The sequence below is a fragment of the Mustelus asterias genome, chromosome 23, assembly GCF_964213995.1.
Source record: "Mustelus asterias chromosome 23, sMusAst1.hap1.1, whole genome shotgun sequence".
NCBI lineage: Eukaryota > Metazoa > Chordata > Chondrichthyes > Carcharhiniformes > Triakidae > Mustelus > Mustelus asterias.
Window position 1 is genome coordinate 1,985,112 of NC_135823.1, and position 26,734 is coordinate 2,011,845.

Genomic DNA, 26,734 nt, shown 5'->3' on the forward strand with positions numbered 1-26,734 from the left:
TGGCCCTTCGAGCCTGCCCCGCCATTCAACAAGATCATGGCTGATCTGAAGCGAATCAGTTCCACTTACCCGCCTGCTCCCCATAACCCCTAATTCCCTTATCGATCACAAAACTATCTACCCGTCATTTAAACATATTCAACGAGGAAGCCTCCACCACTTCAATGGGCAGAGAATTCCAGAGATTCACTACCCTCTGAGAGAAGAAGTTCCCCCTCAACTCTGTTCTGAACCGGCCCTCCCTTATTTTGAGGCTGTGCCCTCTAGTTCTGGTTTCCCTTCTAAGTGGAAAGAATCTCTCCACCTCTACCCTATCCAGCCCCTTAATTATCTTATATGTCCCTATAAGATCACCCCTCATCCTTCTAAACTCCAACGAGTACAGACCCAGTCTGTTTAATCTCTCCTCATAAGCCACACCCCTCATCTCCGGTATCAACCTGGTGAACCTTCTCTGCACTCCCTCCAAGGCCAATATATCCTTTCGCAAATAAGGGGACCAAAACTGCACACAGTACTCCAGTTGCAGCCTCACCAGTGCCTTGTACAGGTTGCAGCAAGACCTCCCTGCTTTTATATTCTATCCCCCTCGCGATAAAGGCCAACATTCCATTCGCCTTCTTGATCACCTGCTGCACCTGCAGACTGAGTTTTTGCGATTCGTGCACAAGGACCCCCAGGTCCCTCTGCACAGTCGCACGATGTAATTTTTCTCCATTTAAATAATATTCCAATTTCCTATTATTTCTTCCAAAGTGGATAACCTCACATTTGCTAACGTTATATTCCATCTGCCAGATCCTCGCCCACTCGCTCAGCCTATCCAAATCTCTCTGCAGACTTTCCGCGTCCTCCACGCAATTCGTTTTCCCACTCACCTTCGTGTCATCAGCAAACTTGAATACCCAACATTCAGTCCCCTCCTCCAGATCATCTATGTAAATGGTAAACAAATGAGGCCCCAGCACCGATCCCTGCGGCACGCCACTGGTCACCAACTGCCAACCAGAAAAGCACCCATTTATCCCAACTCTCTGCTTCCTCTTAGATAGCCAATCCCCAATCCACGCCAACACCTTACCCCTAACTCCGTGTACCCCAATCTTCTGCAGCAACCTTTTGTAAGGCACCTTATCGAACGCCTTCTGGAAATCTAAAAACACCACATCCACCGGTTCCCCTCTGTCAACCGCACTAGTGACATCTTCATAAAAGTCCAGTAGATTCGTCAAACACGACTTTCCCTTCATGAATCCATGCTGCGTCTGCTTGATCGAACCATTCTTATTCAGGCGCCCTGTTATTTCCTCTTTAATAATGGACTCTAGCATCTTCCCAACTACGGACGTTAAGCTAACCCGCCTGTAGTTACCCGCCTTTTGTCTACTTCCTTTTTTAAACAGCGGCGTAACAGTAGCTGTTTTCCAGTCAGCCGGCACTACCCCAGAGTCCAGTGAATTTTGATAAATTACTACTAACGCATCTGCTATTACCTCAGCCATTTCTTTCAGTACCCTGGGATGCATTCCATCCGGGCCCGGGGACTTGTCTACCTTCAGTCCTATTAGTCTACCAAGCACCACCTCCTTAGTAACAGTAATTGTATTAAGGACCTCCCCTCCCACCAACTCTCGATCTCTAATATTCGGCAAACTATTTGTGTCTTCCACCGTGAAGACCGACACAAAGAACTTATTTAAAGTCTCAGCCATTTCCTCGTTTTCCACTATTAAATCCCCCCTCTCATCTTCCAAGGGTCCAATATTCACTCTAGCCACTCTATTCCTCTTTATATACTTGTAAAAACTTTTACTATCATTTTTTATATTTTGAGCTAGTTTAGTTTCATAATCTATCTTTCCTTTCTTAATCGCTTTCTTAGTCGTTCTTTGTTTTTCTTTAAAGCTTTCCCAATCCACTAATTCTCCACTATTTTTGGCCACTCTGTACGCATCTGATTTTATTTTAATACTCTCCTTTATTTCCTTCGTTATCCACGTCCGGTTATCCTTTTTCTTACAGTCCTTCTTTATCACCGGAATATATTTTTGCTGAGTACTTAAAAAAATCTCCTTAAAAATCCTCCACTGTTCCTCAGCTGTCCTACCTACCAGTCTGCTCGCCCAGTCTACATTAGCCAATTCCACCCTCATCCTATCGTACTCCCCTCTGTTCAAGCAGAGGACACTGGTTTGGGACCCTACTTTCTCACCCTCCATCTGTATCAGAAATTCCACCATATTATGATCACTCATCCCAAGAGGATCCTTCACACGAAGATCCTTAATCCTACCTGTCTCATTGCACAGAACCAGATCCAAGATAGCTCGCTCTCTCGTAGGTTCTGTAACATACTGTTCAATGAAACAATCCCGACAGCATTCCAAGAACTCTTCCTCAAGCCCTCCACGTCCAATTTGAGTCGACCAATCAATATGTAGGTTAAAATCCCCCATGATTATTGCCGTTCCACTTTTGCACGCATCCATTATTTGCTTGTTTATAGCCCTCCCCACCTCTAAGTTATTATTTGGGGCCTATAGACCATGCCTACCAGTGTCTTTCTCCCCCTACTCTTCCTTATCTCCACCCACAACGATTCCACGTTTTGCTCCTTAGAACCTATGTCGTCTCTCACTACCGTCCTGATATTATCCTTTATTAACAAAGCTATCCCACCTCCTTTTTCTACCTGTCTATCCTTCCTAAATGCCTGATAACCCTGTATATTCAGTTCCCAGTCCCGGTCACCCTGCAACCACGTTTCTGTGATGGACACTAGATCATATTCATTTGTATGGATTTGTGCCATCAACTCATTTACTTTGTTTCGAATGCTTCGTGCATTCAGGCAAAGTGTCTTTATGCCAGCCTTTATCTGGACCCGGTTTGTTGAAGCGCTACTAACATCTCCCAAGCCCTCTCCTGACAGTGCAGCACTCCCTCAGTATTGAGCCTCGGACAGTGTGGCACACCCTCAGTCCTCACCTTCTGACTGCGCACCACTCCCTCAGCACTGACCCTCCGACAGAGCCGCACTCCCTCAGCACTGACCCCCTGACAGTGCAGCATACCTTCAGCACTGCCCCTCTGACAGTGCAGCACTCCCTCAGCACGGACCCTCTAACAGTGCCGCATTCCCTCAGCGCTGACCCCCTGACAGTGCAGCATACCTTCAGCACTGCTCCTCTGACAGTGCAGCACTCCCTCAGCACTGACCCCCTAACAGTGCCGCATTCCCTCATCGCTGACCCCCTGACAGTGCAGCACACCTTCAGCACTGACCCACTGCGGCACTCCCTCAGCACTGATCGTCTGACAATGCGGCGCTCCCTCAGTACTAATCCTCTGACAGCGTGGCATTCCCTCAGCACTGACCCTGTGACAGTGCAGGACTCCCTCAGCACCGACCCGCTGAAAGTTCCGCACTCCCTCAGTGCTGACCCTCTGACAGTGCACCATCCCCTCAGTACAGACTCTCTGACAGTGCGGCATTCCCTCAGTACTGACCCTCTCACTATGCAGCACCCCCTCAGCACTGACCCTTTGACAGTGCAGCACCCCCTCAGCACTGACCCTCTGACAGTGTGGCACTCCATCAGCACTGACCTTCCGACGGTGCAGCACGCCCTCAGTACTGACCCTCTGACAGTGCAGCACTCCCCCCGTACTGACCCTCTGACAGTGCGGCGCTCCCTCAGCAGTGACCCTCTGACAGTGAGGCACTCCCTGAGCACTGCCCCTCTGACAATGCAGCACTCCCCCCGTACTGACCCTCTGACAGAGCGGCGCTCCCTGAGCAGTGACCCTCTGACAATGAGGCTCCAAGAACACTGACCCACTGACAGTGCAGCACTCCCTCAGTACTGAACCCTCTGACAGTGCAGCACTCCCTCAGTACTCACCCTCTGACAGTACGGCACTCGCTCAGTGCTGGTCGTCTGACAGTGCAGCACTCCCTCAGTACTGACCCGCTGAAAGTGCGGCACTCCCTCAGTGCTGACCCTTGGACAGTTCGGCACACCCACCGTTCTGACCCTCTGACAGTGCGGCACTCCCTCAGTACTGACCCTCTGACAGTGCGACACCTCCTCAGTCTTGACCCTCTGACAGTGCAGCACACCTTCAGCACTGACCCTCTGACAGTGCAGCACTCCCCCCGTGCGAACCCGCTGACAGTGCGGCGCTCCCTCAGCCCTGCCCCTCTGATAGTGCAGCACTCCCTCAGCGCTGACCCTCTGACACTGCGGCACTCCCTCAGCACTGACCCTCTGACACTGCGGCACTCCCTCAGCACTGACCCTCTGACAGTGCGGCACTCCCTCAGTACTGAGCCTCTGACAGTGCAGCACTCCCTCAGCACTGACCCTCCGACAATGCAGCACACGCTCAGTACTGACCTTCTGACAGTGCAGCACTCCCTCAGCACTGACCCTCTGACAGTGCAGCACTCTCTCAGGGCTGACCCTCTGACACTGCAGCACTCCCCTCAGTACTAACCATCTGACAGTGCAGCGCTCGCCACGTAATGACCCTCTGACAGTGCGGCGCTCCCTCAGCACTGACCCACTGACAGTGCAGCAGTCACTCAGTTCTGACCCTCTGACAGTGCGGCACTCCCTCAGCACTGACCCACTGACAGTACGGCGCACTCTCAGTCCTGACCCTCTGACAGTGCAGCATTCTCTCAATCCTGACCATCTGACAGTGCAGCACTCCCTCAGGACTTAGCCTCTGACAGTACAGCACTCCCTCAGCACTGACTCTCTGAAAGTGCACCACTCCCTCAGCACTGACCCTCTGATGGTGCTGCACTCACTCAATACTGATCCTCTGACAGTGCAGCACCCCAACAGTACTGACCCTCTGACTGTGCGGCACTCCCTCAGCACTGCCCATCTGACAGTGCAGCACTGCCCCTCTGAAAGTGCAGCACTCCCTCAGCGCTGACCCTCTGACACTGCGGAACTCCCAGAGCACTGACCCTCTGACCATGCGGCACTCCCTCAGCATTGACCCTCTGACGGTGTGGCACTCCCCCCGTACTGACCCTCTGACAGTGCAGCACTCCCTCAGTACTGACCCTCTGACTGTGTGGCACTCCCTCCATCCTGAACCTCTGACAGTGCAGCACTCCCTCAGCGCTGACCCCCTGACAGTGCAGCACCCCCTCAGCACTGACCCTCAGACAGTGCAGCACCCCCTCAGCACTGACCCTTTGACAGTGTTGCACTCGCTCAATGCTGATCCTCTGATAGTGCAGCACCCCCTCAGTACAGACTCTCTGACAGTGCAGCACTCCCTCAGTCCTGACCCTCTGACTGTGCGGCTCTCGCTCGAAGAGTAAAGAACAAGAAAAGTCCAGCACAGTAACAGGCCCTTCAGTCCTCCAAGCCTGTGCTGACAATGATGCCTGCCAAAATCGAACCGTACGCACTTACAGAGTCCGTGTCCTTCCATTCCCACCCTATTCACGTATTTGTTCAGTTGCTCCTTAAATGCCGCTATCGTACCGGCTTCCACCATCTCCCCGGGCCGCTTGTACCGGTACTCAGTACCAACCCTCTCATTCCTGATCCTTTGACGGTGCAACGCTCCCTCAGCACTGACCCTCTGACAGTGCGGCACTCCCTCAATACTGACCCACTGACAATACAGCACTCCCTCAGCACTGCCTCTCTGACAGTGCAGCACTCCCTCAGCACTGCCTCTCTGACAGTGCAGCATTCCCTTAAAGAACAATGAACAAGAAAAGTACAGCACTGTAACAGGCCCTTCAGCCCTCCAAGCCTGTGCTGACAATGATGCCTGCCAAAATACAACCGTATGCACTTAGAGTCCGTGTTCTTCCATTCCCACCCTATTCACGTATTTGTATAGTTGCTCCTTAAATGCCGCTATCATAATGGGTCCCACCAACTCCCCGGGCAGCGTGTTCCAGTACTCAGTACCAACCCTCTCATTCCTGATCCTTTGACGGTGCAACGCTCCCTCAGCACCGACCCTGTGACAGTGCGGCACTCCCTCAGCATTGAACCTCTGACTGAGCATCACTCCCTCAGTACTGACCCACCGACGGTGCAGCACTCTCTCAGTACTGACCCTCTGACAGTGCGGCACTCGCTCACGACTCACCATCCAACTGTGCAGCACCCCCTCAGCACTGAACCTGCGACAGTGCAGCACCCCCACAATACTGACCCTCTGACAGTGCAACACTCCTTCCGCACTAACCCTCCAACAATGCAGAACTCACTCTGTACTGACCCTCCAACAGTGCAGCACTTCCTCAGTACTGAACCTCTGACAGTGCACCACTACTTCAGTGCTAACCCTCCGACAATGCAGCATTCGCTCAGCACTGACCCTCCGACAGTGCAGCACTCCCTCAGTACTGACCCTCCAACAGTGTAACACTCCCTCAGCACTGACCCTTTGACAGTGCAGCACTCGCTCAGCACTGACCCTCTAACAGTGCAGCACTCCCTCAGTACTGACCCTCCAACAGTGTAACACTCCCTCAGCACTGACCCTTTGACAGTGCAGAACTCGCTCAGCACTGACCCTCTGACAGTGCAGCACTCCCTCAGCACTGACCCTCTGACAGTGCAGCACTCCCTCAGTACTGCCCCTCTGACAGTGTAACACTCCCTCAGCACTGACCCTTTGACAGTGCGGCACTCCCTCAGCACTGACCTTACAACATTGCAGCACCCCCTCAGTAGTGACCCCATGACAGTGCAGCACTCGCTCAGCACTGACCCTCTGACAGTGCAGCACTCGCTCAGCACTGGCCCTCTGACAGTGTAGTACTCCTTCAGTATTGCCCCTCTGACAGTGCGGCACTCCCTCAGTCCTGACCCTCTGACAGTGCGGCACTCCCTCGAGGAACAAAGAACAAGAACAATACAGTATGATAACAGGCCCTTCAGCCCTCCAAGCCTGCACCAACCAAGATGCCTGCCTAATCTAAAACCGTTTGCACTTACAGAGTCCGTGTCTTGCATTCCCACGCTATTCATGTATTAGTTCAGTTGCTCCTTAAATGCAGTTATTGTACCGGGTCCCACCTCCTGTCAGATGTGGGCAATTAGGGAGCAATCTAGTCTCCCTGACAACTTTGGCTGCAAGAAGTGTGTCCAGTTGCAGCTCCTCACTGACCGCATTGTTCGGTTGGAGCGGCAGGTGGATGCACTGCGGAGCGTACAGGAGGCAGAGAGTGTGATAGACACTAGTTACAGGGAGGTTGTCACACCACAGGTTCAGACAGGTAGACAGGTGACTGCCAGGAGAGGCAGGCAGGTAGTGCAGGAGTCTCCTGTGCCTATTCCCCTTTCAAACAGGTATATCGTTCTGGATGTTGAGGGGGGTAGCCTGTCAGGGGGAGATACCTGCAGCAGCCAGGCCTGTGACACCACAGCTGGTTCTGCTGTGGGGGAGGGTCGGACAAAGAGCAAGCGAGCGGTAGTAATAGGGGACTCATACGGGACTAGACAGGCGTTTCTGTGGCCGCAATTGAGACTCCAGGATGGTGTGATGCCTCCCTGGTGCCAGGGTCAAGGACGTCTCTGAGCGATTGCAGGACATTCTGAAGGGCAGGGGTCGTTGTACATATTGGTGTCAACGACATAGGTAGAAAAAGCGATGAGGTCCTGAAGTGTAATAAAGAGAGTTAGACAGAAGGCTAAAGTGCAGGACCTCGAAGGTAGTAATTTCAGGACTACTACCACTGCCACGTGTGAGTGAGAGTATGAATAGGAGGATTCGGCAGATGAATGTGTGGCTTGAGAGCTGGTGCATGGAGCAAGGATTTAGATTTTTGGATCATTGGGATCTTTTCTGGGGAAGGGCTGATCTGTTCAAGAGGGACGGGTTACACCTTAACTGGAGGGGGACTAACATCCTGGCAGGGAGATTTGCTAGAGCCACTCAGGAGTGTTTAAACTAGTTTGGCAGGGGGGTGGGATCCAAAGCAGTAGGGAGACAGAAGAGAACTTTGAGAACAGCACAGAAGTTAAAGAGAGCACATTAAGTAGTAAAGGCAGTGTCAGTAATCCTAGTGCCAGACAGATCAGGCAAAAGCAAGACAGAGAGCAAGGGAAGTCCAGATTAAACTGCATTTATTTCAATGCAAGAGGCCAGACGGGCAAGGCAGATGAACTCAAGGCATGGATGGGTACGTGGGACTGGGATATTATAGCAATTACTGAAACATGGCTAAGGGAGGGACAGGACTGGCAGCTTAATGTTCCAGGGTACAGATGCTATAGGAATGATAGAACAGGAGGTAAGAGAGGAGGGGGAGTTGCACCTTTGATTAGGGAAAACATCACAGCCGTACTGAGAGGGGATATATCCGAGGGTCCGGCCACTGAGTCTATACGGGTAGAACTGAGAAGTAAGAAGGGGGAAATCACTTTGATAGGGTTAGAACATAGAACATAGAAAAGCTACAGCACAAACAGGCCCTTCGGCCCACAAGTTGCGCCAAACATGTCCCTACCTACTAGGCTTACCTATAACCCTCTATCTTACTAACTTCCATGAACTTATCCAAACGTCTCTTAAAAGACCCTATCGAATCCGCCTCCACCATCACTACCAGCAGCCGATTCCACTCACCCACCACCCTCTGAGTGAAAAACTTACCCCTAACATCTCCTCTGTACCTACTTCCCAGCACCCTAAACCTGTGACCTCTTGTGGCAACCGTTTCAGCCCTGTGTAAAAGCCTCTGAGAATCCACTCTATCAATACCCCTCAACATCTTATACACCTCTATCAGGTCACCTCTCATCCTTCGCTTCTCCAAGGAGAAAAGACCTAGCTCTCTCAACCTATCCTTATAAGGCATGCCACCTAATCCAGGCAACATCCTTGTAAATCTCCTCCGCACCCTTTCTATGGCTTCCACATCCTTTCTGTAATGAGGCAACCAGAACTGGGCACAGTACTCCAGGTGGGGTCTGACCAGGGTCCTATACAGCTGCAGCATTATCTCCCGATTTCTAAACTCAATTCCTCTATTGATGAAGGCCAGTATTCCATACGCCTTCTTAACCACAGCCTCCACCTGCGACGCTGATTTGAGCGTCCTATGAACCCGGACCCCAAGATCCTTCTGATCTTCCACACTGCCAAGCGTCTTACCCTTAATATTATTTTTTTCATCCTATTCGACCTGCCAAAATGAACCACCTCACACTTATCTGGGTTGAAGTCCATCTGCCACTTCTCCGCCCAGTCTTGCATCTTATCTCTGTCTCGTTGCAACTGCTGACATCCCTCTACGCTATCCACAACACCACCAACCTTTGTGTCATCAGCAAACTTGCCAAGCCATCCTTCCACTTCCTCATCCAGGTCATTTATAAAAATCACAAAGAGCAAGGGTCCCAGAATAGATCCCTGGGGCATTCCACTGGTGACCGACCTCCATGCTGAAAAAGGCCCACCTGCAACCACTCTTTGCTTCTGTGGACAAGCCAGTTCTGAATCCACAAGGCAATGTCCCCTTGTATCCCATGCCCCTTCACTTTCTCAACAAGCCTTGCATGGGGCACCTGATCAAACGCCTTGCTGAAATCCATATAAACTACATCTACCGCTCTTCCCTCGTCTATGTGTCTAGTTACATCTTCAAAAAATTCAGTTAGGCTCGTAAGGCATGATCTGCCTTGGACAAAGCCGTGCTGGCTATTTCTGATCATACTATTCCTCTCCAGATGTTCATAAATCCTGCCTCTCAGGATCTTCTCCATCAACTTACCAACCACTGAGGTTAGACTCACTGGTCTATAATTTCCCGGGCTATCTCTTCTCCCTTTCTTGAATAACGGAACCACATCTGCAATCCTCCAATCCTCCGGAACCTCTCCCGTCTCCATTGATGACGCAAAGATCATCACCAGAGGCTCAGCAATCTCTTCCCTCGCCTCCCACAGTAACCTGGGGTACATCCCCTCCGGTCCCGGCGATTTATCTAACTTGATGCTTTTCAAAAGCTCCAACACATCTTCTTTCATAATGTCCACATGCTCAATCCTCTCAGTCCAATGCAAGTCTGCACTGCAACTACCAAGATCCTTTCCCACTCTGAATACTGAAGCAAAGTATTTATTGAGTACCTCTGCCATTGGGTTGTACTATAGGCCCCCAAATAGTCGGCGGGAAATTGAGGAGCAAATATGTAAGGAGATTACAGATAGCTCCAAGAAAAATAGGGTGGTAATAGTTGGAGATTTTAATTTTCCCAACATTGACTGGGACAGCCATAGTATTAGACGGTTGGATGGCGAGAAATTTGTTGAGTGTATTCAGGAGGAATTTCTCATTCAGTATGTGGATGGCCCGACTAGAGAGGGGGCAAAACTTGACTTCCTCTTGGGAAATAAGGAAGAGCAGGTGACAGAAGTGTTAGTGAGGGATCACTTTGGGACTTGTGACCATAATTCTGTTGGTTTTAAGATAGCTGTAGAAAATGATAGGTCTGGCCCAAAAGTGAAAATTCTAAATTGGGGCAAGGCCAATTTTGATGGTATCGGGCAGGAACTTTCAAAAGTTAATTGGGGGAGTCTGTGGGAAGGCAAAGGGACATCTGGTTCGTGGCACGCTTTCAAAAGTGTGTTAACCAGGGTTCAGGGTAAACACATTCCTCTTAGAGTAAAGGGCAAGGCTGGCAGAAGTAGGGAACCCTGGATGACTCGGGATATTGAGGCCCTGGTCAAGAAGAAGAAAGAGGCAGATGACATGCATTGGCAGCTGGGATCAAGTTAATCCCTTGAAGAGTATAGGGAGTGTAGGAGTAGAGTTAAGAGAGAAATCAGGAGGGCAAAAAGGGGACACGAAGTTGTTTTGGCAGCTAAGGCAAAGGAGAATCCAAAGAGCTACAAATACATAAAGGGCAAAAGAGTAACAAGGGAAAGAGTAGGGCCTCTTAAGGATTAACAAGGTCATCTATGTGCGGATCCACAAGAGATGGGTGAGATCCTAAATGAATATTTCTCATCACTATTTACTGTTGAGAAAAGCATGGATGTTAGGGAACTTGGGGAAATAAATAGTGATGTCTTGAGGAGTGTACATATTACAGAGAATGAGGTGCTGGAAGTATTAAAGCGCATCAAGATAGATAAATCCCCGGGACCTGATGAAATGTATCCCAGGACATTGTGGGAGGCTAGGAAGGAAATTGCGGGTCCCCTAGCCGAGATACTTGAATCATCGATTTTCACGGGTGAGGTGCCTGAAGATTGGAGAGCGGCAAATGTTGTGCCTTTGTTTAAAAAGGGCTGCAGGGAAAAGCCTGGGAACTACAGGCCAGCAAGCCTCACATCTGTGGTGGGTAAGTTGTTGGAAGGTATTTTGAGAGACAGGATCTACAGGCATTTAGAGACACAAGGATTGATTAGGGACAGTCAGCATGGCTTTGTGAGTGGAAAATCATGTCTCTCAAATTTGATTGTGTTTTTTGAAGGGGTAACCAAGAAGGTAGATGAGGGCAGTGCAGTTGATGTTGTCTACATGGACTTTAGCAAGGCCTTTGACAAGGTACCGCATGGTAGGTTGTTGCACAATGTTAAATCTCACGGGATCCAGGGTGAGGTATCTAAATGATACAAGAGTTGTTTTTCAAACTGGAGGCCTGTGACCAGCGGTGTGCCTCAGGGATCAGTGCTGGGTCCACTGTTATTTGTCATTTATATTAATGATTTGGATGCGAATATAGAAGGCATGGTTAGTAAGTTTGCAGATGACACTAAGATTGATGGCATAGTGGACAGTGAAGAAAGCTATCCCCAATTGCAACGGGATCTTGATCAATTGGGCCACTGGGCTGACGAATGGCAGATGGAGTTCAATTTAGACAAATGCGAGGTGATGCATTTTGGTAGATTGAACCAGGGCAGGACTTACTCAGTTAGTGGTAGGGCGTTGGGGAGAGTTACAGAACAAAGGGATCGAGGGGTACATGTTCATAGCTCCTTGAAAGTGGAGTCACAGGTGGACAGAGTGGTGACGAAGGCAGTCGGCATGCTTGGTTTCATCAGTCAGAACATTGAATGCAGGAGTTGGAATGTCTTGTTGAAGTTGTACAAGACATTGGTAAGGCCACACTTGGAATACTGTGTGCAATTCTGGTCACCCTATTATAGAAAGGATATTATTAAACTGGAAAGAGTGCAGAAATGATTTACTAGGATGCTACCAGGACTTGATGGATTGAGTTATAAGAAGAGGCTGGATAGACTGGGACTTTTTTTTTCTCTGGAGCATAGGAGGCTGAGGGGTGATCTTATCGGGGTCTATCAAATAATGAGGGGCACAGATCAGCTAGATAGTCAATATCTTTTCCCAAAGGTAGGGGAGTCTAAAACTAGAGGGCATAGGTTTAAGGTGAGAGGGGAGAGATACAAAAGTGTCCAGAGGGGCAATTTTTTCACAGAGGGTGGTGAGTGTCTGGAACAAGCTGCCAGAGGTAGTAGTAGAGGCGGGTACAATTTTGTCTTTTAAAAAGCATTTAGATAGTTACATGGGTAGGATGGGTATCGAGGGATATGGGCCAAATGCAGGCAATTGGGGTTAGTTTAGGATTTTTTTTTAAAAAAGGGCAGCATGGAGAGGTTGGGCCGAAGGGCCTGTTTACTTGCTGTAAACTCTATGACTCTAACCATCTGGGCAACACATTTCAGAACTCAATACCGATCTGCTGACAGTGCAGCACTCCCTCAGCATTGACCCTCAGACAGTGCGGCACTCCCTCAATACTGACTCACCGACAGTGTGGCACTCCCTCAGTACTGTCCCGTCGACAATGCGGCACTCCCTCAGCACTGACCCTCTGACAGTGCAGCACTCCCTCAGCACTGACCCTCTGACATTGCGGCACTCTCTCAGTACTCATCCTCTGACAGTGCAGCACTCCCTCAGTACTGACCCTCTGACAGTGCGGTGCTCCCTTAGTAGTGACCAGCCGACAGTGCGGCACTCCCTCAGTACTGATGCTCTGACAGTGCGGCACTCCCTCAGTACTGACCCTCTGACAGTGCGGCACTCCCTCAGCATTGACCCTCTGACAGTGCGGCACTCCCTCAGCACTGACCCTCTGGCAGTGCGGTGCTCCCTCAGTAGTGACCAGCCGACAATGCACCACTCCCTCAGTACTGATGCTCTGACAGTGCAGCACTCCCTCAGTTCTGACACTGACAGTGCGGCACTCCCACAGTACTGACCCTCTGACAGTACGGCACTCCCTCAGGGCAATCATTTGCAGAAACTTATTAAATTCTAACAGGATTCGACATGATAGATTCAGAAAGAATGTTTCTGATGGTGGGGAAGTCCAGAAGTAGGAGTCATAGTTTGATTCCTGGTATGGCAGGTCTGTCATATGAGGGGAGACTAAGTCGGTTACAATTGTATTCATTGGAATTTAGAAGAGTGAGAGGGGATCTCATAGAAACATATAAAATTCTAACAGGGTTAGACAGGGTAGATTTAGAAAGAATGTTCCCGATGGTAGGGAAGTCCAGCACTAGGGGTCACAATTTGAGGATAAGGGGTAAACATTTTAGAACTGAGGTGAGGAGAAATTTCTACACCCAGAGAGTGATGAATGTGTGGAATTCACTCCCAACGAAAGTAGCTGAGGCCAAAACATTATGTGATTGAAAAGAAATTAGAAAAAGCTCTTGGGGCTAAAGTGATCAAGGGATATGGAAGGAAGGGGGGATCAGGATATTGAATTTGATGATCAGCCATGATTAGAATGAATGGCGGAGCAGGCAGGAAGGCCGAATGGCCCACTACCTTTTGTGTGTTTCAAAAGCAGAAACTTTGATAGTGTGGTGGTGATTGCGAGAGTTGACGGTGCCTCTTTTTTGAATGTCTCCAGGGTTCAGTGGCCTGGGGATGTACCACGGCAAGTTCAGTTTCGACACCTTCTCCCACCGGCGTGCCTGCGTTCTGAAGAGTTCGGGAATGGAGAAGATCAACTCCACTCGGTACCCCCCCTACAACGACCACAAACTCAGCTGGCTGCTGTGGGCCACTGACGTCAAGAAGCGAGATTGCAACTGTCGCCTCCTGTAGGTGCTGGAGCCTGACCCAGAGACAGTTCACGTGTTGGCTTCAACCGTCTCCCCACACATCCAAACCTCTTCCCGCATCCATCGCCCTCGATATTAGTTTAATACCAGTTACAATCAACCATGATTCAATGGCCTGATTCTGCTTCTATATCTTGTGGTCTACATTCTCCCCCGTCGCCCCCTCTTCATCTCACAGTGGAACTGTATCCTTTGCTTCTCTTTCTCCCCCCAGTTCACTCTTCAGAGCAATCGCACAGCACGACTCCACGCTGTGAAACCACTCGGGAAATACGTTGCTTTGCCAGTTTGGAAGTTCTCGTTGAGTTGACTGAGCCGTAATAATGTTATTTTCTTTCTTCCTGTCTCTGAGCAGTTTCAGACGCAGGGCAACGCAGTTCCTGTTAGATTCAACTGCCTCCCCCCCCCACCCATTAAAGTTGTTAAACTCTGAGACTGGCGAGTGCTTGTCAATGTTTCTTCTCGAAGCTGACTGGGAGTTTAGGGGGTCCGTGATGGGATGGAGGGCATCCCAGTCTCTGAGCCGGAAACACCGGATTCAAATGCCACTCCTGGATTTGATGGTCAATGGAATTCTGTTCAGAACCCGACTGAACAGCGCCAATGTCGACAAATAAACCCTTCAACAGGGAAGAGCAGGAGTGATTCCCATCAGCACACACACTCTCATACACACACTGAACAAAGAACACCAAGGAACCGTATAGCACAGGAACAGGCCCTTCGGCCCTCCAAGCCCGACACCTGCACTACTCCCACCGACACTCAGACTCACACTCTGTTCTGTTTTGTTCTTTCGATGATCTGAGAGAATGTTAGCTAAGAGACAGGCTGGAATTATAATCTCTGAACTCTGATAATGGTTCATTGAAAGATAGTAAATAATATGAAACAAACACAAGCAGCGAGTCTCGCGCCCTTTTGCCCGTCTGGTCTGGAGCTCAAGTGGTCCCAGCACCGTTCACGATCCCGGTCCGAGCTGAAGTCCAACGTACTCAGATCGAAGCCCCCCTTTTACAGCATGGCACAGACAACTTGTGTGTGAGACTTGGGATAAACATACAGGCTTGGAACAGAAGCAAATCAATTTGACCGGTGATTACAGTGATACTATCACATGGTGCAAAACACAGCCCCATCCCTTCCTGAAATTCCCACAGCCTGGCTGTCGCTCCGCTGCCTGGCCAATACATTAACTCTTTACTATCGATGTTGATGGGCTAAACGGCCTTTCTGGGCCTGGCCTTTTTCTCTCTGCTTCCTGAGGGCCCTATCGCTGGGCGGGATGGGGGAAGGAGCTGGTTTCTCATCAGAAACAAGGAGGAAGGGGGCAAACATTGAGATGAAGTTGAGCGATGCTGAGACAGGGAGAGGAGTGAAGAGCAGGGAGCAGCATTGCAGCTTCTCCCCCATTCAAACTTGGATTGTTGCTCCATCTGCCGCACCATCCCACCCACGCCCACAGGGGGCAATCTGGGCAATGAGCTGCACGAGGGTAGGGGGTGGGCGGGGGGGGTGACCTCAATGTGCCTGCACGCTCATGCTCTGAGCCTCAAGGCCCAGAGGGGAAACAGCAACAAGGCGCAGAGTCTGCCCAGTTGCTGCCATTGACATCTGATCATTCACAGGAACTTGTCATCTGCAAGAAAGAGAAACTTTGTCCCAGGCTTGCATCCTAGAGTATGGGCGGGGTATTTGGGGGGAGGGGGGGGGGCGGTGGTTGTTACTAACTCACTGGTACATCCTCCATGGCAACAATTCCACCAATCAATCAACCTCCCGTCCAGTCCGCTCTGTCCCCAGCTGAAGTCTCAATCTTTGCTCCCTTTGAAATTTGGCATTCCTGCATTTGTCCCAATGATTGATCCAAATGAAATGTTTGACCAGGTGTCTCTTTTTCAGTGAGGCAGACGATTATGTGGGAGATACGGCTCAGAATCAGACCATTCAGCCCAAGTCTGCACAGTGTTTCTGTTCCATCCAGGCTTTCCTCCCAACTTTCCTCCACCAATTTAAGCCTCTATCCCACTCTCCCTTGTCTGATCATCGCATTTCTGATTAAATATATCTGCAGCGTTGCCTCTGACATTTTAAAGCCCTTTTACCCAGCAAAAAGCCCAGGATTTCCCTCTCTCCCCATGGGAGAGGGGGTGGAGAGTGAGACGCCATCGAGGGAGAACATATTGTTGTGGGCAGACTGTTTCTATCTCTACTCTCTCCCACGCGATCGCCGCCCCAGACTGACCTTGCTGAGCTCCAGACTGGCGACATTAAGCAACTCTGGTGGGGAGGACAATGCGTTTTAAACCAAGCTGATTTATTTGACACCGATCGCTGACCATGAAGCTGCAGACAAAGAACAAAGAAAATTACAGCACAGGAATAGACCCTTCGGCCCTCCAAGCCTGCACCGACCAGGCTGCCCGACTTAACTAAAACCCCCGAAAAGAACAAAGAAAATAAAAAAAAAAGCCCCGTTACTTAAACCAGCAGAGACGAGTCACCGGTGATCTGAAGGAAGCTGCTTTAGTCTTGGATGAGGAGGGCAGGATCCGGACCCGGTTGCTGCGTGTGGATGTGCTGGTGTTTCAGCAGCTTGTTGGACTGGCCGAATTCCTTGCTGCGGACCAAGCAGATGAACGGTCGTTCCCCACTGTGACAGCGCCGGTGAACCAGCAGCTTCCACTTGCTCTTCAAGCTCTTCCTGCAGTCCCCGCATTGGGAGAGTCTCTGATTGCTGTGGACCAGGTGGTGAGCAGCGAGGCTAGATAATTGAACGAAGGCCTGCCCGCACTCCGAGCAGGCGAAGGGCCTTTCACCGGAGTGCGTGCGCCGGTGGCTCAGCAGGTCAAATGAGGCAGCGAATCGCTGTCCGCAGTCGGGGCAGGGGAATGGCCGCTCCCCCAGTGTGAAACCTCTGGTGCCTCAGCAGCTGGGACGGCTGAACAAAGGCCTTGCCACACTCCAAGCAACGAAGGGCCTCTCACTGGAGTGCGTGCGCCGGCACCTCAGCAGCTCCTTGCTTGAAGCGTTTGTCACAGTCCGGGCATGGAAACAGCCTGTCGTCCGAATGAACCCACCGGTGGTTCACAACTTGGGATGTGGTGCTGAAGCGCTTCCCACAGTCAGAACAGGCAAACGGCCTCTCGCCCGCATGGATCCACCGCCGGTGGGTCAGGAGAGTGCACGACGGCGCCAATCCCTTCCTGCACACCCATCAGGGGAATGCCTTCTCCCCCGGTGTGGCTGCGCCAATGGCTCTCCAGCTCGTAGGGGGAAATTGTACCCCTTCCCACAGTCCCCGCATTTCCACGGTTTCTCCATGAATCGGCTGCCCTCGCACCTCTCCAGGTTGGGCAATCAGTTGAAGCCTTGTCCACGCACGGGACCCGTGTCCAGCTACTCCCCGCTGCAAATGGTCTGAGCTTTATTCAGGCTGCGGAACTGATTAAAACTCTTTCCCATCAGTTCATTGGTACACAGTGCGCAATCCTTCTCCTCTCCCTCTGACCTTTGAAATCTTCCGCCAAGGACGGAACAGACAAACATTTCACCTTCCATCTTCAAAAGGCTGATGATATTGAGGTGCTGATGAATCGGGCGAGTGTCAATTCTTGATCATGCCTTTGGTTTGAACTTTCCATCTGTGAATCCTCTCCATTCACTATCCTGTACAAAGGAGTTCACAAAGTCATCGCTGTTAGGTATGGGTATGAATTCAGAACAGGAAATTCTGCTTTCCACCCAACCGCTTTTCCCCTCTCGTTCCATCAAATCCGGGTCTCTCACCCCTTCCCTCCTCGCCGGGGTGAAATCCAAACTCCATCGCACCATCTCCTCTCCGAGTGTTCACCCTCCCTCTGCTCTGGTTGGGCCCAGTTCCCCAGCCCATGTGCACAGACTGAGAATAAACTCAAATGAGTCAATCATTTTCTCTCCTGGTCACTGGACCCAGAAGCCCACCCTCTGTTGCCCAAATTAACTCAACAATGTGTCGACTTGTGGGAATTCTGAGTTGGGACGACCTCTGCAAATGTAGCCTCAGGTCCCTCTGACATTGCGTACCCTTGAATTGTAGATTGCTTCTCCCTATTCTAAAGACAAAGGAACCTTGGCGCTTTCTGTCGATCCGCATTGCACACCCACATCCTGTTTTCATTTCCTTTCACAAGATGTTGGAGGGGAGCCTTTGAAGATGGGAGACTCAAACCAAAGGGGGCAGCACGGTGGCACAGTGATTAGCACTGCTGCCTCACAGCTCTGGGGATCCAGGTTTGATTCCTGGCTTGGGTCACTATCTGTGTGGAGTTTGCACATTCTCCTCATGTCTGTGTGGGTTTCCTCCGGGTCCTCCGGTTTCCTCCCACACTCCAAAGATGTGCGGGTTAGGTTCATTGGCCATGCAAAATTGACCCGAGTGTCAGGGGATTGGCAGGGTAAATATGTGGAGATATGGGAATAGGGCCTGGGTGGGATTGTGGTTGGTGCAGACTCAGTGGGCCGAATGGCCTCCTTCTGCATTATAGGGATTATATAATTCAAACATCTGTCAAGATCTGAAAACTATCAGCATTCAAACATGTAACCAAAGAGCTTCATTGACAGCAGGGAGAAGCACAATGTGTTCTGTGGGCGAGGGTTCAGCTGGCCTGTCAAAACACAAGCACAGTAAAGAAAACATGTCAATGTGTCGACTTGTGCGAATTCTGAGTTGGGACGACCTCTGCAAATGTAGCATCGGGTCCCTCTGACATTGCGCACCCTTGAATTGTAGATTGCTTCTCCCTATTCGAAGGAACAAAGGCACCTTGGCGTGTTTGTTCACAGATCTCTGAAGGCAGAAGGGCATGTTAGTGGCGTGGTGAAAAAGGCCTTTACCAATTGAGGCATAGATTACAAAAGCAGAGAAGTCAGGTTGGGGTTATATTGAACTTTGTTGAGGCCACAGCTCACGCACTGTCTGCAGTTCTGGTCACCACATTATAGGAAGGATGTGATTGCACTGGAGGGGGTGCAGAGGAGATTCACCAGGATGCTGCCTGGGATGGAACATTTGAGTTATGAAGAGAGGTTGGGTAGGCTTGGGTTGTTTTCGTTGGAGCAGGGAAGACTGAGGGGCGACCTGATTGAGGTGTACAAGATTATGAGGGACATGGACAGAGCGGATAGAGAAGAGCTGTTCCCCTTAGTTGAAGGGTCAGTCTTCAACTAACCTCCTGCCCCTCACCTTGAACCTACGAGGGGACATACGTTCAAGGTGAGGGGCAGGAGGTGAGGAAAAACATTTTTTTTGCCCAGAGAGTGGTGACGGTTTGGAATGGGCTGCCTGGGAGGATGGTTGAGGCGGGTTGCCCCATATCCTTTATGGATGAGCACTTGGCTCATGGGAATGGAAATTTCCTCCAAATGTTGGCGAGATTGAAGACTGGCTTTAGTTTCCAAGATCAACTTTATTCCCTGGCCACCGACCTCCACCTACTCCTGGGCAACAGTCCAAGGCTGGGCAAGGCTGCTCACAATGATATTTCACCCCGAGCTGACCTCGAGGCCACAGTTCTATACCATCACCATCATTTGTGGAAGGGGTAACAATCAAATGGGCTACTTTGTCCGAGATGGTATCAAGAGTGTTGCTGGAGCCTCACTCATCCCAGCAAGTGGAGAGTATTCCATCACACTCCTTCCTGACTTGTACCTTGTAGATGATGGAGAGGCTTTGGGGAGTCAGGAGGTGAGTTACTCTCTATAGGATTCCCACCCTTTTAACCTGCTCTGGTGACCAGAGTATTTATCTGACTAGTCCAGTTCAGTTTCTGCTCAATGGTAACCTTCAGAACGTTAGGGGAATTTAACCATTCACCTCCCTGAAGCAGATTTTCAAATGCTCACTGCAAAGGCAAAATGAATTTTGAACTAACATTAGGACTTGCTGCATTGGACAGAGTACGGAGGAGAATTGTCAGGATTGTAAACTTGGAGCCATGAGGAAGGATTGGACAGGCTGCGGCTGTCCTCTTTGGCAGACACAGTAAGAAGTTTAACAACACCAGGTTAAAGTCCAACAGGTTTATTTGGTAGCAAAAGCCACACAAGCTTTCGGAGCTCTTAGCCCCTTCTTCAGGTGAGTGGGAATTCTGTTCACAAACAGAGCTTATAAAGACACAGACTCAATTTACATGAATAATGGTTGGAAAGCGAATACTTACAACTAATCAAGTCTTTAAGAAACGAAACAATGTGAGTGGAGAGAGCATCAAGACAGGCTAAAAAGATGTGTATTGTCTCCAGACAAGACAGCCAGTGAAACTCTGCAGGTCCACGCAACTGTGGGAGTTACAAATAGTGTGACATGAACCCAATATCCCGGTTGAGGCCGTCCTCGTGTGTGCGGAACTTGGCTATCAGTTTCTGCTCAGCGACTCTGCGCTGTCGTGTGTCGCGAAGGCCGCCTTGGAGAACGCTTACCGAATGAGGCCGAATGCCCGTGACCGCTGAAGTGCTCCCCACCAGGAAGAGAACAGTCTTGCCTGGAGATTGTCGAGCGGTGTTCAATCATCCGTTGTCGCAGCGTCTGCATAGTTTCCCCAATGTACCATGCCTCGGGACATCCTTTCTTGCAGCGTATCAGGTAGACAATGTTGGCCGAATTGCAAGAGTATGTACCGTGGACCTGGTGGATGGTGTTCTCACGTGAGATGATGGCATCTGTGTCGATGATCCGGCAGAGGTTGCTGTGGCAGGGTTGTGTGGTGTCATGGTCACTGTTCTCCTGAAGGCTGGGTAGTTTGCTGCAGACAATGGTCTGTTTGAGGTTGTGCGGTTGTTTGAAGGCAAGAAGTGGGGGTGTGGGGATGGCCTTGGCGAGATGTTCGTCTTCATCAATGACATGTTGAAGGCTCCGGAGGAGATGCCGTAGCTTCTCCGCTCCAGGGAAGTACTGGACAACGAAGGGTACTCTGTCCACTGTGTCCCGTGTTTGTCTTCTGAGGAGGTCGGTGCGGTTTTTCGCTGTGGCACGTTGGAACTGTTGATCAATGAGTCTAGCGCCATATCCTGTTCTTATGAGGGCATCTTTCAGCGTCTGGAGGTGTCTGTTGCGATCCTCCTCATCCGAGCAGATCCTGTGTATACGGAGGGCTTGTCCGTAGGGGATGGCTTCTTTAACGTGTTTAGGGTGGAAGCTGGAGAAGTGGAGCATCGTGAGGTTATCCGTGGGCTTGCGGTACAGTGAGGTGCTGAGGTGACCGTCCTTAATGGAGATGCGTGTGTCCAAGAATGCAACCGATTCCGGAGAGTAGTCTATGGTGAGCCTGATGGTGGGATGGAACTTGTTGATGTCATCATAGAGTTGTTTCAGTGATTGTTCACCATGAGTCCAAAGGAAGAAAATGTCATCGATGTATCTAGTGTATAGCATCGGTTGAAGGTCCCGTGCGGTGAAGAAGTCTTGTTCGAACCTGTGCATGAAGATGTTGGCATATTGAGGTGCGAATTTGGTCCCCATGGCTGTTCCGTGTGTCTGAATGAAGAACTGGTTGTTGAAGGTGAAGATATTGTGGTCCAGGATGAAGCGGATAAGATGTAAAATTGCATCTGGAAACTGGCAGTTGTTGGCGCTGAGCACTGAGGCCGTTGCAGCAATGCCATCGTCATGGGGGATGCTGGTGTAGAGTGCCGAGACATCCATTGTGACGAGGAGCGCTCCTGGTTCAACTGCTCCATGTGTGCCGAGTTTCTGTAGGAAGTCCGTCGTGTCGCGACAAAAGCTGGGGGTTCTTTGTACAATGGGTTTCAGGATGCCCTCAACATAGCCGGAGAGGTTCTCGCACAGGGTCCCATTGCTCGATACGATGGGATGGCCGGGTGTGTTTGCCTTGTGTATCTTCGGGAGGCAGTAGAGATCTCCAATGCGGGGAGTACGTGGGATGAGAGCACGGAGGGTGTTCTGAAGGTCCGGATCAAAGGTCTTGATCAGAGTGTTGAGTTGACGGGTGTGTTCTTTGGTCGGATCTGAAGGTAACTGTCTGTATTGTTCCTCGTTGTTGAGTTGTCGGTACACTTCTTTGCAGTAATCCGTTCTGTTCAGTATGACGATGGCCCCTCCTTTGTCTGCTGGTTTGATGACAATGTTGCGGTTGGTCTTGAGAGCGTGGATGGCGTTACGTTGTGCTTGGGTGATGTTCGGGGCTGTCTTGTGAGTGCGGCTGATGAATTTGGTGTTGACGCACCTCCTGACGGCTTGGGCATACATGTCAAGAGAGGCAGAGGCAGAGGCAGCCAGGAGATTTGATTGAGATGTACAAAGCTGAGTTGACAAGGGCCTATTTACTTTGACAGAGAGGGCAGAGAGTCGGAGGCAGAGGTTTACAGTGACTGCTAGATAGAGGAGAGAGGGCAGTGGGGAAAATCGATTCTTCCACAGTGTTGTGGGCGTGGGGGGTGCTGGAACTCATCGCTTGAAAGGGGAGCAGATGCAGAAATCCTCAACTCATTTAATAGGTGCCTGACTTTTCACCGCAAGCGTTGTAAACTGCAGGGTTAGGGAGCAATTGCTGGAGAGTAGGATTAGGCTGGATGGTGCATTACTCCATCCACACTCTCACAAATCAGCCAAAGAGCCTCTTTCAGTGCTGTAAATGTTCGAATGTTCTACACAGTGAGGGATATTGAATTCTCCTACAGATCACACGTATAAACAAAAATAAAAATAACTTCAAAAACAAATACCTGAATTATCAGTGACCAGGAGTTGTAGGATTTCTAGTGTTTACTCCTCCTGATACTGACCATATTCAGTAGGCAAAGTATGCTCTGAACTGCAGAAAATAAATTCCCCCTTGAACACGATGAAAAGTCCCATGCCAGTTTTACTTTACGCTGACCTGACAAATGGACTCTTCATTCTCCAGGGCCCAGTCCACAGTTATTCTCTGCTCCCAATGCCTTCATAGACATATAGAAATCATAGAAACCCTACAGTGCAGCCGGAGGCCATTCGGCCCATTAAGTCTGCACCCAACAGTCCCACCTCGGCCTTATCCCCATAACCCCACATACACGGCACTGTAGCACAGTGGTTAGCACTGCTACTTCACAGCTCCAGGGACCTGGGTTCGATTCCCGGCTTGGGTCACTGTCTGTGTGGAGTTTGCACATTCTCCTCATGTCTGCATGGGTTTCCTCCGGGTGCTCTGGTTTCCTCCCACAGTCCAAAGATGTGCGGGTTAGGTTCATTGGCCATGCTAAAATTGCCCCTTAGTGTCCTGGGATGCGTAGATTAGAGGGATTAGCGGGTAAAATATGTAGGGATATGGGGGTAGGGCCTGGGTGGGATTGTGGTCGGTGCAGACTCGATGGGCCGAATGGCCTCTTTCTGTACTGTCGGGTTTCTATGATTTCTATTATTTACCCTGCTAATCCCTCTAACCAGGACACTATGGGGCAATTTAGCATAGCCAATGCACCTAACCCGCACATCTTTGGACTGTGGGAGGAAACCCACGCAGACACAGGTAGAATGTGCAGACTTCACACAGATAGTGACCCAAGCTGAGAATCGAAGCCGGGCCCCTGATGTTGTGAGGCAGCAATGCTAACCACTGCGCCACCGTGCCTTACTTCCCTTTACTCCAAGCAATTAACACCTAATCCCAGAACTAACTTTCACTGTGAGAGTTACACTGGGGATTACTGCTGCTAACAAACCAGGCAATGTCCCATCATCTGTTCAGTTTTCACAAGCCCAGTGTCTTTGATGAGAGTGTGAATTCACTGGTGTGAGTGTAACACAGTCAGTGTGGCTCTCTCTCAGGGTCAATGTGGCTCTCTCTCAGGGCCAGTGTGGCTCTCTCAGGGTCAGTGTGGCTCTCTCTCAGGGTCAGTGTGGCTCTCTCTCAGGGTCAGTGTGGCTCTCTCAGGGTCAGTGTGGCTCTCTCTCAGGGTCAGTGTGGCTCTCTCTCAGGGTCAGTTTGGCTCTCTCAGGGTCAGTGTGGCTCTCTCTCAGGGTCAGTGTGGCTCTCTCTCAGGGTCAGTGTGGCTCTCTCAGGGTCAGTGTGGCTCTCTCTCAGGGTCAGTGTGGCTCTCTCTCAGGATCAGTGTGGCTCTCTCTCAGGATCAGTGTGGCTCTCTCTCAGGGTCAGTGTGGCTCTCTCTCAGGGTCAGTGTGGCTCTCTCTCAGGATCAGTGTGGCTCTCTCTCAGGGCCAGTGTGGCTCTCTCTCAGGGTCAGTGTGGCTCTCTCTCAGGGTCAGTGTGGCTCTCTCAGGGTCAGTGTGGCTCGCTCTCAGGGTCAGTGTGGCTCTCTCTCAGGGTCAGTGTGGCTCTCTCTCAGGGTCAGTGTGGCTCTCTCTCAGGGTCAGTGTGGCCCTCTCAGGGTCAGTGTGGCTCTCTCTCAGGGTCAGTGTGGCTCTCTCTCAGGGTCAGTGTGGCTCTCTCAGGGTCAGTGTGGCTCTCTCTCAGGGTCAGTGTGGCTCTCTCTCAGGGTCAGTGTGGCTCTCTCTCAGGATCAGTGTGGCTCTCTCTCAGGATCAGTGTGGCTCTCTCTCAGGGTCAGTGTGGCTCTCTCTCAGGGTCAGTGTGGCTCTCTCTCAGGGTCAGTGTGGCTCTCTCAGGGTCAGTGTGGCTCTCTCTCAGGGTCAGTGTGGCTCCCTCAGGGTCAGTGTGGCTCTCTCTCAGGGTCAGTGTGGCTCTCAGGGTCAATGTGGCTCTCAGGGTCAGTGTGGCTCTCTCTCAGGGTCAGTGTGGCTCTCTCAGGGTCAGTGTGGCTCTCTCTCAGGGTCAGTGTGGCTCTCTCTCAGGGTCAGTGTGGCTCTCTCTCAGGGTCGGTGTGGCTCTCTCTCAGGGTCAGTGTGGCCCTCTCAGGGTGATGTCTCAGTTTGTGATATTTTGAACTCTGACACTGCAATGACATTTTATTGACCTTTCCCTGCTGACAGCCTATCTCCATGCTAACAGGAATCACAGGGCCTCATATCCATATCCTCTCCCCTAGCCCTCACAGTGCCAGGGACCTGGGTTCGATTCCCGGCTCGAGTCACTGTCTGTGTGGAGTTTGCACGTTCTCCCCGTGTCTGTGTGAGTTTCCTCTGGGTGCTCCGGTTTCCTCCCACAGTCTGAAAGACGTGCTGGTTGTGGTCAACCACTGTTAGCTTATTACCTGTACATGTGACATGCCTGGACACATCCCTGCCAGCCCTACCCGAGGCTCCTCCCCCCCCAGTCCAGGTATAAAGGCGACTGCTCCCCACCCCCCTGCCTCAGTCTGGGCCAGTTCATCGGCATGGGTGTGGTCCAAGTCTTTTGCTAATAAAAGCCTATTTGTTCTTGCATACAAACTAGTCTTTGCTCGATTGATGGTGCATCAATTTTATTAGCAGAAGTTTTGGGATGGAGCAGAGACTGAAACCTGACAAACTCGAACTGGACCCTCAAGCTGCAGGAGCCTCTAACAGCTTCAATCACTGGCTGCGCTGTTTCGAAACTTTCCTCACCTCCTCCTCCGTCGTCTGGACTGAAACCGACAAGCTACACGTGCTCCACGCCTGGGTAAGCGATCAAGTATTCTCGATGGTTCGAGACGCTGAAACTTACAAGGATGCGATCGAACTTTTAAAAGGCCAGTACAACAAACAGTCCAATGAAATCTACGCCAGACATCTTCTATCCACTCACAGACAACAACCAGGAGAATTGGGTGATCAATTCCTGCGTGTGTTGCGAGCACTTGGCAGGGCCTGCAACTGCAAGACCGTAACAGCCGCCCAAAACACTGAGGACTTAATCAGCGATGCCTATGTCATGGGTATCAGGTCAAACTATATCCAACAACGACTGCTGGAACAGGGTGGGCTGGACCTACAAAAGACTGTGGCGCTTGCCGACTCGTTAGAGGTGACCTTCCGTAATCTCGAGGCCTACACCACCGACCACGCGGGCACATTGTGGACACCGCGGCCGCCGCCACCTCTGTACTCGGGAGAGCCGCAGGCCTACGCCACGCCATGTCCCACCAATGACCTGACTGCTGCGGCAGTCTCCGGAGGCCTGAGGTGCTAGTTCTGCGGCCTGGGGAAGCACCCCCGACAACGCTGCCCGGCGAAGGATGCGATCTGCTCCGGGTGTGGAAAGAAGGGCCATTACGTGAAGGTATGCAGAGCGAAATCGAACTCCAAGCCCAGTAGCGCCATGTGCGACCCACGGGGGCCGCCATCTTGGGCGCCGGTAGCCGCGTGTGGGCCGTGCGGGCCGCCATCTTGGATGCCATCAGCCGCGTGTGGGCCATGCGGGCCACCATCTTGGACACAATCAGCCGCATGTGAACCGTGCGGGCCACCATCTTGGACGCCGTCAGCCACGTGCGACTACTTGCAAAATCCAAAGGTGGCTTCGATTACGCTGGACCAATCCAGGCCTCACCAATTCACCAGGTCCATGATGAACATCGAGGTAAACGGTCGCATTACAAACTGTTTGTTTGACTGTGGGAGTACGGAGAGCTTTATTCACCCTAACACAGTGAGTCGCTACGCCCTTTCAGTACTGCCAGTGAAGCAAACGATCTCCATGGCTTCAAAGTCCCACTCGGTGGATGTCTTCGTGTACTGCGAGGCGACCCTGACTGTACGGGGC

At 50.9% G+C, this 26,734-nt stretch overlaps 1 protein-coding gene and 1 long non-coding RNA gene across 2 annotated transcripts in view; one reads left to right on the forward strand and one right to left on the reverse strand.

Annotated features, from left to right (window-relative positions):
- The window catches only part of aldh3b1 (aldehyde dehydrogenase 3 family, member B1), an 87,577-nt gene extending 73,035 nt beyond the window's left edge, over nucleotides 1–14,542 (forward strand). Inside the window, exon 10 of the mRNA XM_078239900.1 lies at nucleotides 13,895–14,542. Within this exon, the coding sequence (XP_078096026.1) occupies nucleotides 13,895–14,091 (197 nt within the window). The 3' untranslated portion in view covers nucleotides 14,092–14,542. The remainder of the gene's footprint in view (nucleotides 1–13,894) is intronic.
- LOC144510462 (uncharacterized) overlaps nucleotides 1–16,950 on the reverse strand; it is an 84,178-nt gene extending 67,228 nt beyond the window's left edge. Inside the window, exons 1-2 of the long non-coding RNA XR_013500634.1 lie at nucleotides 16,590–16,950; nucleotides 16,354–16,454 (exon numbers count right to left, since the gene is read on the reverse strand). This is a non-coding gene — a long non-coding RNA (uncharacterized LOC144510462). The remainder of the gene's footprint in view (nucleotides 1–16,353; nucleotides 16,455–16,589) is intronic.
- Nucleotides 16,951–26,734: the final 9,784 nt, after the last annotated feature.